The 14,878-nt window shown below is 44.5% G+C and overlaps 1 protein-coding gene across 1 annotated transcript in view; it reads right to left on the bottom strand.

Moving 5' to 3' along the window:
• The window catches only part of tdrd12 (tudor domain containing 12), a 40,966-nt gene that overhangs the window by 5,482 nt on the left and 20,606 nt on the right, over window positions 1-14,878 (bottom strand). Inside the window, exons 20-31 of the mRNA XM_078283019.1 lie at window positions 13,638-13,765; window positions 10,874-11,065; window positions 9,843-9,971; window positions 9,450-9,567; window positions 8,837-8,976; window positions 7,236-7,453; window positions 6,362-6,443; window positions 5,784-5,965; window positions 5,312-5,519; window positions 4,746-4,838; window positions 4,324-4,496; window positions 3,522-3,776 (exon numbers count right to left, since the gene is read on the bottom strand). Of these exons, the coding sequence (XP_078139145.1) occupies window positions 3,522-3,776; window positions 4,324-4,496; window positions 4,746-4,838; window positions 5,312-5,519; window positions 5,784-5,965; window positions 6,362-6,443; window positions 7,236-7,453; window positions 8,837-8,976; window positions 9,450-9,567; window positions 9,843-9,971; window positions 10,874-11,065; window positions 13,638-13,765 (1,918 nt within the window). The remainder of the gene's footprint in view (window positions 1-3,521; window positions 3,777-4,323; window positions 4,497-4,745; window positions 4,839-5,311; window positions 5,520-5,783; window positions 5,966-6,361; window positions 6,444-7,235; window positions 7,454-8,836; window positions 8,977-9,449; window positions 9,568-9,842; window positions 9,972-10,873; window positions 11,066-13,637; window positions 13,766-14,878) is intronic.

Genomic DNA, 14,878 nt, shown 5'->3' with positions numbered 1-14,878 from the left:
TCATAAATAATTACTGCTTTTTTACTTCGGGTTCAGATACAACCGGACGACAAACTTTGCCCAGAATCTGGATTTCATCATCTGGTTTCAAACCAAAAAGTCTCCAGATGAGACGATGATCCACTATTAGGAACTAAAACATTTTCAGGATTTTCCTCTCTGACGTTGGTCGATCCGTTCGTTTCTCTGCTGCTTCATCTGAACTTTGGTTTTGGTCACATGACGCACGCTGAGCATTCAGAGGCTGTGATTGGTCAGGAGCGATGGAAGCGCTTGATGTACCACACCGGGAAATATAACAAACACTTCAATATCCCAAAATTACACAATGATTAATTGTGGAAGCATACAATTGTGATATATGATTATCTATGATTAATTATGCAGCTCTATAAACATGTAGAGGTCAACATGGCCGACACACTGACAGGTGGATCGTACTGAAGCTTGAACTGAATAAAGCACTGTATTGTGATAAAAAGATGCAGGAAACTTTTTTTTTCACATTTTTACCATTTTCACAGCAGGTGAGATCTGCAGTCAGACGGGTTCTGGGGGGAAATCCGTGTTCGTCTCCGTTCCTGTAAAAACACCATGAAGAGACACCATGAAGAGAGACACCGTGAGTGAAGAGAGACACCGTGAGTGAAGAGAGACACCGTGAAGAGAGACACCGTGAAGAGACACTGTGAGTGAAGAGACACCGTGAAGAGAGACACCGTGAAGAGAGACACCGTGAGTGAAGAGAGACACCGTGAGTGAAGAGAGACACCGTGAAGAGAGACACCGTGAAGAGAGACACCGTGAAGAGACACCGTGAAGAGAGACACCGTGAAGAGCCACTGTGAGTGAAGAGAGACACCGTGAAGAGACACCGTGAGTGAAGAGACACCGTGAAGAGAGACACCGTGAGTGAAGAGAGACACCGTGAGTGAAGAGAGACACCGTGAAGAGAGACACCGTGAAGAGAGACACCGTGAGTGAAGAGACACCGTGAAGAGAGACACCGTGAAGAGAGACACCGTGAAGAGACACCGTGAAGAGAGACACCGTGGAGAGCCACTGTGAGTGAAGAGAGACACCGTGAAGAGACACCGTGAGTGAAGAGACACCGTGAAGAGAGACACCGTGGAGAGCCACTGTGAGTGAAGAGAGACACCGTGAAGAGACACCGTGAGTGAAGAGACACCGTGAAGAGAGACACCGTGAGTGAAGAGAGACACCGTGAAGAGAGACACCGTGAAGAGAGACACCGTGAGTGAAGAGACACCGTGAAGAGAGACACCGTGAAGAGACACCGTGAAGAGAGACACCGTGGAGAGCCACTGTGAGTGAAGAGAGACACCGTGAAGAGACACCGTGAGTGAAGAGACACCGTGAAGAGAGACACCGTGAGTGAAGAGACACCGTGAAGAGAGACACTGTGAGTGAAGAGAGACACTGTGAGTGAAGAGAGACACTGTGAAGAGAGACACCGTGGAGAGACACTGTGAGTGAAGAGACACCGTGAAGAGAGACACCGTGAAGAGAGACACCGTGAAGAGACACCGTGAAGAGACACCGTGAAGAGACACCGTGAAGAGAGACACCGTGAAGAGAGACACTGTGAGTGAAGAGAGACACTGTGAGTGAAGAGAGACACTGTGAGTGAAGAGACACCGTGAAGAGAGACACCGTGAAGAGAGACACCGTGAAGAGACACCGTGAAGAGAGACACCGTGAAGAGGGACACTGTGAGTGAAGAGAGACACTGTGAGTGAAGAGAGACACTGTGAGTGAAGAGAGACACTGTGAAGAGAGACACCGTGGAGAGACACTGTGAGTGAAGAGACACCGTGAAGAGAGACACCGTGGAGAGACACTGTGAGTGAAGAGACACCGTGAAGAGAGACACCATGGAGAGACACTGTGAGTGAAGAGACACCGTGAAGAGAGACACCGTGAAGAGAGACACCGTGAGTGAAGAGACACCGTGAAGAGAGACACCGTGAAGAGAGACACTGTGAGTGAAGAGACACCGTGAAGAGACACCGTGAAGAGAGACACCGTGAGTGAAGAGACACCGTGAAGAGACACCGTGAAGAGACACCGTGAGTGAAGAGACACCGTGAAGAGACACCGTGAAGAGAGACACCGTGAAGAGAGACACCGTGAAGAGAGACACTGTGAGTGAAGAGAGACACTGTGAGTGAAGAGAGACACTGTGAAGAGAGACACCGTGGAGAGACACTGTGAGTGAAGAGACACCGTGAAGAGAGACACCGTGAAGAGAGACACCGTGAAGAGACACCGTGAAGAGAGACACCGTGAAGAGGGACACTGTGAGTGAAGAGAGACACTGTGAGTGAAGAGAGACACTGTGAAGAGAGACACCGTGGAGAGACACTGTGAGTGAAGAGACACCGTGAAGAGAGACACCGTGGAGAGACACTGTGAGTGAAGAGACACCGTGAAGAGAGACACCGTGGAGAGACACTGTGAGTGAAGAGACACCGTGAAGAGAGACACCGTGGAGAGACACTGTGAGTGAAGAGACACCGTGAAGAGAGACACCATGGAGAGACACTGTGAGTGAAGAGACACCGTGAAGAGAGACACCGTGAGTGAAGAGACACCGTGAAGAGAGACACCGTGAAGAGACACCGTGAAGAGAGACACCGTGAAGAGAGACACCGTGAAGAGAGACACTGTGAGTGAAGAGAGACACCGTGAAGAGACACCGTGAAGAGACACCGTGAAGAGAGACACCGTGAGTGAAGAGACACCGTGAAGAGACACCGTGAAGAGACACCGTGAGTGAAGAGACACCGTGAAGAGAGACACCGTGAGTGAAGAGACACCGTGAAGAGAGACACCGTGAAGAGAGACACCGTGAGTGAAGAGACACCGTGAAGAGACACCGTGAAGAGAGACACCGTGAGTGAAGAGACACCGTGAAGAGAGACACCGTGAAGAGAGACACCGTGAAGAGACACATACACACCAAGCAAAGTTTCCTTCAAGTTAATGAAGGTTTGTGTGCTGGATGCTGAGCACAGAGAGCATCCCTCTACACTGACCTGATGCTGCTTTACTGTGTAGAGAATCAATAACAATCCAAACTTTTCCAAACCGTTTGGTGTATTACCAAAAATTTAAAGACCTAGAAATGTGCAAATCCATTTTCCATACTTGTACATAGGAAAAAAAAAAAATCAGAAAAACGACAAAATATATAAAACAAATAAAAAAACAGTAAATCAAATAAAAAGACAAAATCTAGGAAAAAAACAACAACAAATTAGTGGGGAAAACAAAAAATTTTTACTTTTGCCATGATTTATCGCTCTATCGCTCAACATTTTTACCACAACAAATACCACCGTATGTGAAATGACAGTGGATCTACAGCGACACTGAATGTGGAGACATGTGCAGGATTTATTGTTTATTGTAAAATGTTTGTGATGGAAAGTTTTGTTTCATTCTCAAACTTTTAAAGACTAGAAACCAAACATTTTCTATTCTCTCCAGACCCTGACCTGATCGTCTGTCCATCCGCCTGCAGACCGGCTGTGTGTTCGCTGCTCCGTCCGGTCCGGACCTGGACGTCTGACCGGGGTTCCTGATCACAGACCGGGACCCGGTGGAGTTCAGGTTCTGGTGGAACCGGCACGGGGAACCAGTTCGGTTCCGGAGCGGAGAGCTTCCTGCCCTCGGCCGCTCTGAAGGCTTCAGCCAGAGCTTCTTCCACCGCCTGCAGCCGCAGCTCCAGAGCCGCTGAGCTGTCCTCAGACCTGCACACACACACACACACACACACACACACACACGCTGCTGTGTTCATCTCCTACACACACACACACACTCGCTATGTGATCTACCATGCAAATATGCTGCTTTGCATCTTTTACCGCTCATGTACCCATAGAGCTGGGCAATATGGCTGAAATCAATATTAGGTTAATCATCAATCAAGGACTTTTTTCGATAAATATATATCATGATCTGGCTCACTTCTGCAAAATCACATGTTAAATAATCAAATTAATGTTTATCCCATTGAACTGAATGGTAATGTTAGGTGTGTTTATCAAACAAAACTGAAATTTTTGTTTTTAAATAAAATGAGCTTCTTCTCATCAGTTCAGCAGCAGAACTATGAGTCATGATTTCCCAAAATCACCAGATCTTCAGCATGTGATTCACTGAAAGAACAGAAACCAGAATACTGAATTATCGCCTTCTACTTCAGTAAAGTAAAGTAACAGTACTTCTACTGGAGCGGGACCCTCTAGGACTCTCCACCTCTGGTCAGTATCCAGTCCTGTTTTCTTGACTCACCCAGCGATGTGATTGGCCTCCTGTGGGCTCGTGGCCCCGCCCCCCTCGCACAGCGCCCTCAGCAGGTCCAGGTGCTGCGGGTTCGCGGCTCCCATCCCGCTGTTCAGGATCTCCGTCACGACGTCGTATTCGTTGATGAGCGTCTTCATGCCGGGGAGCTGCGACACCCGGACCTCGGACAGGAAGGAACCGGGTCACAGACAAGTCCGACAGTCCAGGATTCAAATACAGACTCAGACAGACGCCCAAAGCCGGAGTCATTGTAAACATAATCGTTTTAATTGCAAAACGTCAGATAATTCTGTGTTCTCTTCCTCTTTGTAATTTAAATTATTATTTTTTCATAGTCTGCTACTTGTGGCGTCCTAACTGAGGACCGACCGACCGACCGACCGACCGACCGACTGATAGTTGAAGCCTACCATAGGGTCGACGAACACGGTGTTTCCCAGGCTGAGGACGGCTCTGGCTCGGTGCTGCAGACCACGGATCTTCTGACTGATGGTTCTGGTGACCTGGGGGGGGGGGGGGGATTCACATACATCACTTCCTGTCCAAACTCCACAGGCCACTCCCTTAAGTCTCTCTGATATCCCGTCCCGTCAGCAGCTCCTCTGGTCAGAATTCACAACGTCACTCTGTGGATTTTACTGCCGTCACACTTTAATGACATCACACAACAAAGCAGCGTGAGCTTATTGATCAGTAAACTCTCCTGACCGCAGGCTGCTGGGATCAAACTGTTTGAATACTGTGAGATGCTTGGGATGCCTTGTTGCCATGTTGGAGCTGACAAAACCCCCAAAACATCCTGATCAACACCTGCAGCGTTCCCACAGCAGGTCTGCAAGTCTCATCAAGTTGAGCTGAAGACTTCTGAGAACATTTTTAATGCCAGTTGGAATGAAATAAAGACCACTTGCACAACTGAAATAAATGTAATGAAAGTCCTGTGTGTTTGTGTGTGTGTGTGTAGCCGTCAGGAGACCTTGGGGTTCCAGCTGGGCTCGGCGTCGGCAGGTTTGACCCGGCAGACGATGATCTCCACGGCCTGAGGAGGCAGAGTCTGGAACCGAGCCGGGAGCTGCAGCAGCTGGTGGGACTTCACCTCCTCCTCCCTCCCCTCGTCCACAAACTGCACCAGGACGCTGAAAAACAAGCGCTCCCCTCTGTCCGGGACAGACAGCACCTTCACCCTGCAGGGGGTAAAGAGTCACATTACAGACATCCATCTGAGGACCTGATCCACACTCACAGTGAGGAGAAATGTTTTTTAAACAAGACTGGAACATTTCAGAGCAGCTAGAGGAGGAAGATATGAAATATTTATTAAACAGACTAGAAAAATACACATTACTACTCTCTCAGGAGTAATGTGAGATTAGCGCTGCTAAAGCCTTCGTTGCTATCTTGAAAATGTTTATTTAACAAGTTAATCCTGTATTGAGTGTCAGTGCGACCTGTGGAAGGTCTGGTCCTCCTGCACGGCGTACAGGTTCCCCTCCTCCACCTCCTCCGCTCCAGGCTTCTTCTCAGCGTAGCAGGACGCCATTTCAGACACCAAGCTGTCGAAGCCGCCGTCCTCCTTCCTGACGATGCGACCGCAGAAGACCGACGCCGACTTGATGTAGAGCGGCAGAACCTGGGACACAGAACAGTACAGCAGAACAGAATAGAGTCGCAAATCGCAATATGAACTTCTGCAATTTCCAAATCTCAGAGGCTGCAGTTAATTAATTAATCTATTAATTGATTGACCGTGTCTGGGCTTATTTTATAATATAATGACTTCATATTATTCGTTATATATCAATTGGTGATAGAGAGTAACAAAACAGAAAATGTCACAGATTAATACTTTAAACAGATTTAAACCTGCAGACAACTGATACAGGAACTGTGCAAAATGTGGTACTGATGTTTTATATAATCTGTAAATTGGTGGCAGATACTCATTTTATTTCTTTCAGGGAGAATTCACATTAATAAAGAGTTCTGTGCAGTGCTGCTGTGTTAAAACACAGAGACAGAGACTCACCTCTATGACTCCGGCAGCAGGGAGGACAGACCGGTCCAGATGGGATCTGAACCTGTGGCGGTCTGGACACACACTGCTGTCCCTGCACAGGACGACACACAGCATGAGGCGGGACGAGCGCTCAGCTGCTTCAGAAGGTGAAACTCACATCTTGACACTTTTCATTTTCTCTTATCTGAACTGTTTAAAATCCCTTTGATATTTGGAACCAGGAAGCTGTTCTGAGATTATGTAAGTGAACTACAATGACCAGAATTCATTGTGTCTGATGTAGTGCATGGTGTGTCGAGGAGGCAACCCACTTGTGAGAAGCTATATGTTGCATTTGTTTCACAAATATAGCAATTATCAGATGAGAGTAGACTGATCTATCAGAAAACAGAATTATTGATGATAGATTTGTGTGTGTTGGTTTGTTTTGAGCATCAACATGGCAGCGAGGCAGAAGAACAGGAAGCTTTGCTCATAACAGAATAGTTTTTTCCAAAACAAACGTAGGAATGCCTCTGATTGGCTGAACAGACGCTGACAAATCAGTCCGTCCAGAAAAAGTTCAGCTGGTTGAACTTTCTGTCATCAAAACAGATGGAAATCTGACAGACGGAGCGTCAGTCCTGTCTGACAACAGACAGCTGTCAGTGGAAATGAACTAAAATGAACTACAGACGGATCAGAGTGGCCGCTGCCTAATACTCAGCTAATGTTGCAATAGTAAGTTGGGTAATAACATTAGTTTATAGCTAACAGATTAAGAGAATTTAGTGGCTGAACAAAGATACTGAGCTCACTAAGTGAAATGGAAATAAAAATGAATATTGAGATACAAGAAAACGACTACAGAGAAACATCATTATCTGAACGGTGGAGCGCTGACCTGCAGACTCCGAAGCTCTTCAGCTGGCTGCAGAGCGGCCTGCCGGTCTTCTGGTCCTCCCGGGCGAGGTGGACGCCCTCGGCGAAGGACAGCAGCTCGGGCGGCAGCGGGGCGTCGGTTCTCCTCAGGTACCGCAGAACCCCGACGACGTGCCGGGCGTTCCTCTCAGAGATCAGCAGCACCGAGCGGGCCGGCCGAGGACAGCCGTCCGGAGGATCCTGCAGGAAGCCAAGGAGGCAAAATCAGAGGAAACTGAGACAAAAACCTGAAACATTAACAAAACATCTGCTGTTCAGTGGAGGTTTCCATCCAAAGCCCCTTACAGCAGCATCAGTAGATCCGTCTGGAGCATGGACGCCCCAGTGGGAACACAGCTGAGTCGTGAGTCTCAAGTCAAGTCTCAATGTAGATTACCAAGTCAAGCCCAAGTCAAGTCCATGTCATTAATGTCAAGTCTCAAGTCTAAATGTAGAACAGCAAGTCAAGTCAGAACAAATCAAGAGTCCAGTATCAATTTAATATCTTAAAGAAAACTAAATATCTAGGACTTTTCAATGCAATATGGTTTTAATAGGATAAAAACTTGGTAAGAGCATCATGAGTTTGATTTCTATAATCAGTTTCAACTTCAATAAATTCAATCATTCCATACAAATTCAGAAAACAGAATTTAAATTCAGTTGTCCGCTGGAACAAATCTCATCACTTTCAATCTAAGTCATTTACACAAACACAAGATCTCAAGTCAAGACTTTAGAAACCTTTTCAAGTCATCAAAGTACAAGTCAGAGTCAAGTCCCAAGTCAGCAGAACTCAAGTCAAGTCAAGTCTCAAGTCTTCTCTTCATGCATCAAGTCAAGTCTCAAACTATTAAAACTGTGACTCGAGTCCAAGTCATGTGACTCGAGTCCAAGTCATGTGACTCGAGTCCAAGTCATGTGACTCGAGTCCAAGTCATGTGACTCCCAGTTGCAACTATTGGTCAGGATTGAACTGCACTTCATTCTATCATCGTCTCAGTCTGACAGCGGTGGATCAACTCATCAGGTTAAATCAGAGTTTAGGTATCAGACTGCTGGTTCGCTCTCTCTGTCATCTCCATAGCAACATGACGCTGTACTGAAGGTTTGTTTACATTCTGTCTTGGAAACTCCAAAAGAAACGACCAGGTACTTATCAACTACCAACTGCCATTCAACTCTTTCTCTATTTTCCCTGTAATTAGAACATAATTTCATGGTTCTTTCCAGGAAACTACATACGAAATTAACAGTTCCCTTCTAGGAAAATATTAGAAAATTGCGGACCCGGAAAATAAAGCGTTAGCGATTTCTCACTAACGAGGCTGAAACATTTGTAACTGAGAATCATTACAGAAACATGAGTTTGGTTTTCTGACCTCAGAGACATCAGGTTCTCTGCTGTGTAACATGGAGACTATCACTAACGTTCAAATCCCTCTGAGTCTGGTGGCTGGAGAACCTGCAGCAAAGGTCTTCCAGACCTGAATGTCTCAACTCTACAGAACCCCCTATAATTAATATAGGTATGGAAAGGTCTAGGCATGGTATCCCCAGAATAAAGCCTGCTGCCCGCCTCACCGGGTCAGACGGGTTCCTGAAGTTGTCGGCCATGCAGAAGAGCCGGCTGCCGAACAGCCGGGGGGAGCTGGGGAAGCCGTAGTGGACGACACAGGTCGCATCTCTGATCCCCATGGCAACCAGACACTCATTGGTGGTCACTAGGGGTCAAAGGTTGAGGAGGACGAACACAACAAAGATAATGAGGAACAGAAGTGACATTTTCAAATAATATTTCTTAAAATGTTTAATATCTCATTTTGTCAGAGTTTTTAAATAAAATGAGCTTGTTATCATCAGTTCAGACGGCAGAACTGTGTGTCATGATTTCCCAAAATCACTGTATCATCACCATGTGATTCACTAAAAGACCAGAAACCAGAATACTGAATTATCACCCGGCTGTAGACACAACAATGGACAACATCCAACACACTGACTGGTCTAATATTGGTAGTTAACATCATTAACATCAACAACACTAAATATCTTTGCTGTTAGCTGTGAATTCTTCTGGTGAAAGCTAGGTGACTCATATGAAGTCAGCTGTATTTAGATTCTGAAGGTTTATTTCTATGAAAATAAACCTTGTGTGATGATGTTCTCCATGTCAGCTGTTAAATGTTCAGATTACCCAGGATGACTTGTGTTCCGGGGCCGATGTCTTTCTTCCACTGCTGGGTGACGAAGTCGAACTGGTGGGTCAAACCCTCGTGTGTCTTCAGGCAGAAGGCGGAGGTGTTGCTGACGGCCTGGAGGACAAGAAGACGACGGAGGTCAGGGTGGAAACATTGCTCAACTTAGAGGAAAACTACATCTTTTGGCCTGATTTGGTGAACAGGTCAACACTAAGTCCAGGAACATCGGCAAAAAGGTTTAAAAAGAAGAAGTGATTTTTCATTGCATGGGGTCTTTGTCTGTAAGTCTGTCAGAGTGATATATGAAGCTGCCGATCTGTTGGGACGATATTGGTCTTTAATTAAAAATGTTAAGTGTTGGGATGTAATAACTTAACGTGTTGTTGTACCTTGAACACGTCTTCCACCTCCTCAGCAGAGTTCGCTACGACGAGCGTCTTCTGGCCGACGTCGGGGCTGAAATCTAACGCACCCAACAGAACTGAGACCTTACTGCTCTCCAGAGCCAGCAGGATCACCTGGAGAGACACAAAACAACTGATATCACACTGACTGTCAACCAAACCATGTCACTCTGTAGCTCAACATTATTCTACTCTACAACTAAAATCACTGTATGAAATGAAGAGAAGAAGAATGAAGAGTGAAGAGCAGCCACATGTGGACAGGGGATCAGTAACAATCCAGACTTTTCCAAACTTTTTGGTGCAATTCCCAAATTTTAAGACCTGGAAATAATCAAATGTATCTTCAATATTTTTCCAGACTTTCCAGGCTTGCATGGGAACTGTGGATCAAGGCTGCAGGATTACAGCTAAAATGATTATCTTGATTAATTTATTAGATATTGTGATTCCGATTATCAGTCTCGATTTAAGGAACAAGTTAAGTTATTAAGTTATTTTACTGCACTTTTTGTATCTTATAGACATCTATAGAATATTGTCAACTACAGCGGTGTTGAAATGTTTCAAAATTGCTGATATTTTAAGATTTAAAAATGCTACATGTATTATTTTTAACCAACAATATATCATCAAATTACTAGTGCTGCCTTGGTCTAATGACTGTAAACCAATGAGAGCCTGGTGGAGCTGATTATTCTCCTCTATCTCACAGTAGTATTGTTAGTTCTGGTGTTTCTTCACATTAAGACTACATTTCCCATCAGCCCCATTGCTTCCTGCCCCCCCCTCCCCCTCCCTGAAGAGGATCAACATGTTGGAAGTGATTTCTCCATCTTCCTTTCCCTCCTTCCACCATCTGCTGCCAGAAACTCTTTCAGCTTTAGAAGAACAGAACCTCTTCCTGTTTCGTGCCGTAAAGCGATCCAGCAGATTCCCCTCCAGATCCACCAGGTGGAGAAACTGTGGAGGATGTAACAAGGATATACTCTGATACACGATTCGTTAAGACCGACCTGCTGAACGTTGCCGTAGAGAGCAGCTTCCTCAGCAACCGTCATGACGACGCAAGGGCAGGACATGTGATTGGCCAGCAGACCCTCCATGTGATTGGTCCAGCGCTTCGCCACGGCAACCAGCTGCCGGGGACAGGAAGTCTTCTCCTCGCTGGAGGTCACCTTCCGGAAATGCTGCAGGATGGTCGCCATCTGACAGGAGAAGCAGACGGTTCTGTTAGCAAATTGCTCATTAATGTTTAAAGAATCACTGAGAAAGACACACAGACAGGTAGGTGGATATTAGTTAGAGCAGACAGGTAGGTTGATATTAGTTAGAGCAGACAGGTAGGTTGATATTAGAGCAGACAGGTAGGTTGATATTAGAGCAGACAGGTAGGTTGATATTAGAGCAGACAGGTAGGTTGATATTAGCTATGAGCAGACAGGTAGGTTGATATTAGCTATGAGCAGACAGGTAGGTTGATATTAGTTAGAGCAGACAGGTAGGTTGATATTAGCTATGAGCAGACAGGTAGGTTGATATTAGAGCAGACAGGTAGGTTGATATTAGTTATGAGCAGACAGGTAGGTTGATATTAGTTATGAGCAGACAGGTAGGTTGATATTAGTTAGAGCAGACAGGTAGGTTGATATTAGTTAGAGCAGACAGGTAGGTTGATATTAGCTATGAGCAGACAGGTAGGTTGATATTAGTTAGAGCAGACAGGTAGGTTGATATTAGAGCAGACAGGTAGGTTGATATTAGTTATGAGCAGACAGGTAGGTTGATATTAGAGCAGACAGGTAGGTTGATATTAGTTATGAGCAGACAGGTAGGTTGATATTAGAGCAGACAGGTAGGTTGATATTAGTTATGAGCAGACAGGTAGGTTGATATTAGAGCAGACAGGTAGGTTGATATTAGTTATGAGCAGACAGGTAGGTTGATATTAGTTATGAGCAGACAGGTAGGTTGATATTAGTTATGAGCAGACAGGTAGGTTGATATTAGTTATGAGCAGACAGGTAGGTTGATATTAGTTAGAGCAGACAGGTAGGTTGATATTAGAGCAGACAGGTAGGTTGATATTAGAGCAGACAGGTAGGTTGATATTAGTTATGAGCAGACAGGTAGGTTGATATTAGTTAGAGCAGACAGGTAGGTTGATATTAGTTAGAGCAGACAGGTAGGTTGATATTAGAGCAGACAGGTAGGTTGATATTAGAGCAGACAGGTAGGTTGATATTAGTTATGAGCAGACAGGTAGGTTGATATTAGTTATGAGCAGACAGGTAGGTTGATATTAGTTATGAGCAGACAGGTAGGTTGATATTAGTTAGAGCAGACAGGTAGGTTGATATTAGTTAGAGCAGACAGGTAGGTTGATATTAGAGCAGACAGGTAGGTTAATATTAGAGCAGACAGGTAGGTTGATATTAGTTATGAGCAGACAGGTAGGTTGATATTAGTTAGAGCAGACAGGTAGGTTGATATTAGAGCAGACAGGTAGGTTGATATTAGTTATGAGCAGACAGGTAGGTTGATATTAGTTATGAGCAGACAGGTAGGTTGATATTAGTTATGAGCAGACAGGTAGGTTGATATTAGTTAGAGCAGACAGGTAGGTTGATATTAGTTAGAGCAGACAGGTAGGTTGATATTAGCTATGAGCAGACAGGTAGGTTGATATTAGTTAGAGCAGACAGGTAGGTTGATATTAGAGCAGACAGGTAGGTTGATATTAGAGCAGACAGGTAGGTTGATATTAGAGCAGACAGGTAGGTTGATATTAGTTATGAGCAGACAGGTAGGTTGATATTAGTTATGAGCAGACAGGTAGGTTGATATTAGTTAGAGCAGACAGGTAGGTTGATATTAGTTAGAGCAGACAGGTAGGTTGATATTAGAGCAGACAGGTAGGTTAATATTAGAGCAGACAGGTAGGTTGATATTAGTTATGAGCAGACAGGTAGGTTGATATTAGTTATGAGCAGACAGGTAGGTTGATATTAGTTATGAGCAGACAGGTAGGTTGATATTAGTTATGAGCAGACAGGTAGGTTGATATTAGTTATGAGCAGACAGGTAGGTTGATATTAGTTATGAGCAGACAGGTAGGTTGATATTAGTTAGAGCAGACAGGTAGGTTGATATTAGCTATGAGCAGACAGGTAGGTTGATATTAGTTAGAGCAGACAGGTAGGTTGATATTAGAGCAGACAGGTAGGTTGATATTAGAGCAGACAGGTAGGTTGATATTAGAGCAGACAGGTAGGTTGATATTAGTTATGAGCAGACAGGTAGGTTGATATTAGTTATGAGCAGACAGGTAGGTTGATATTAGTTATGAGCAGACAGGTAGGTTGATATTAGTTAGAGCAGACAGGTAGGTTGATATTAGTTAGAGCAGACAGGTAGGTTGATATTAGAGCAGACAGGTAGGTTAATATTAGAGCAGACAGGTAGGTTGATATTAGTTATGAGCAGACAGGTAGGTTGATATTAGTTATGAGCAGACAGGTAGGTTGATATTAGTTAGAGCAGACAGGTAGGTTGATATTAGAGCAGACAGGTAGGTTGATATTAGTTAGAGCAGACAGGTAGGTTGATATTAGAGCAGACAGGTAGGTTGATATTAGAGCAGACAGGTAGGTTGATATTAGTTAGAGCAGACAGGTAGGTTGATATTAGAGCAGACAGGTAGGTTGATATTAGAGCAGACAGGTAGGTTGATATTAGAGCAGACAGGTAGGTTGATATTAGCTATGAGCAGACAGTCACCTGGTCTGGAGCCAGAGAGAACAGCTGGTCGGCCTCGTCCAGGACCAGGTGGTACAGACGCAGGAACAGGAAGCAGTGGCAGGCCAGCAGGCGCACCAGGCTGAAGGGCGTGGTCACCAGCAGCAGACCTGGACACACAGCAGGTCAGGCTGGGGTCCGCTCACATGGAGCCTGAGCAAGTCTGAACTACAAAACTGGAATTTCCCTAACCCTAACTCAGTGAACCTCCAACTGTCCCAGTGGAGCTCCTCAGCCAACAGTAGGACAGTCTGGTTGGACTTTACCAGTTCCAGCAGAAGAGGGAATTTAATATGAAAGCTAGAGCAATTCTGCTCACTCTGTCTGCTGGATAACACAAATGTGATGGTAAAGCTGCAATAAACAAAATGTTCTGACCGCTACAGGGCGACAGAAACTCCAACACAGTAATAAATAAACTGACAGCAGAGCCACTGCACTACAGAGGCCTGCCAAGGACAAACCTAGCTAAGCAGCGTGCATAAATGCTAACAGCTAAGCTAACCGTACCTACAGAGAAGTGTCACCAGTTACCAGTCTCACTTTGGCAGATCTTTCTCCTGCTGAAGGTCACATGACCCACAATGACAAGTGAAGAGGCAGGTAGCAAGTTCACTAGTTTAACAAGTTCACTAGTTTAACAAGTTCACTGGTTTAACAGGTTTACTGGTTTAACAAGTTTACTAGTTTAACAAGTTCACTGGTTTAACAAGTTTACTGGTTTAACAAGTTCACTAGTTTAACAAGTTCACTAGTTTAACAAGTTTACTGGTTTAACAAGTTTACTAGTTTAACAAGTTTACTAGTTTAACAAGTTCACTGGTTTAACAAGTTTACTGGTTTAACAAGTTCACTAGTTTAACAAGTTCACTGGTTTAACAAGTTTACTAGTTTAACAAGTTCACTAGTTTAACAAGTTTACTAGTTTAACAAGTTTACTAGTTTAACAAGTTCACTAGTTTAACAAGTTCACTGGTTTAACAAGTTTACTAGTTTAACAAGTTCACTAGTTTAACAAGTTTACTAGTTTAACAAGTTTACTAGTTTAACAAGTTCACTGGTTTAACAAGTTTACTAGTTTAACAAGTTTACTAGTTTAACAAGTTCACTGGTTTAACAAGTTTACTAGTTTAACAAGTTTACTGGTTTAACAAGTTTACTAGTTTAACAAGTTTACTCTCTCACTTCATCGATTCCTCCATTATGAGAAAATGCTCAGGGAT

The sequence above is a fragment of the Centroberyx gerrardi genome, chromosome 4 (assembly GCF_048128805.1).
Source record: "Centroberyx gerrardi isolate f3 chromosome 4, fCenGer3.hap1.cur.20231027, whole genome shotgun sequence".
Classification (NCBI taxonomy): Eukaryota; Metazoa; Chordata; class Actinopteri; order Beryciformes; family Berycidae; genus Centroberyx; species Centroberyx gerrardi.
Note: the sequence above shows the minus strand (reverse complement) of the source record. Positions and strands in the feature narration are given on the sequence as shown.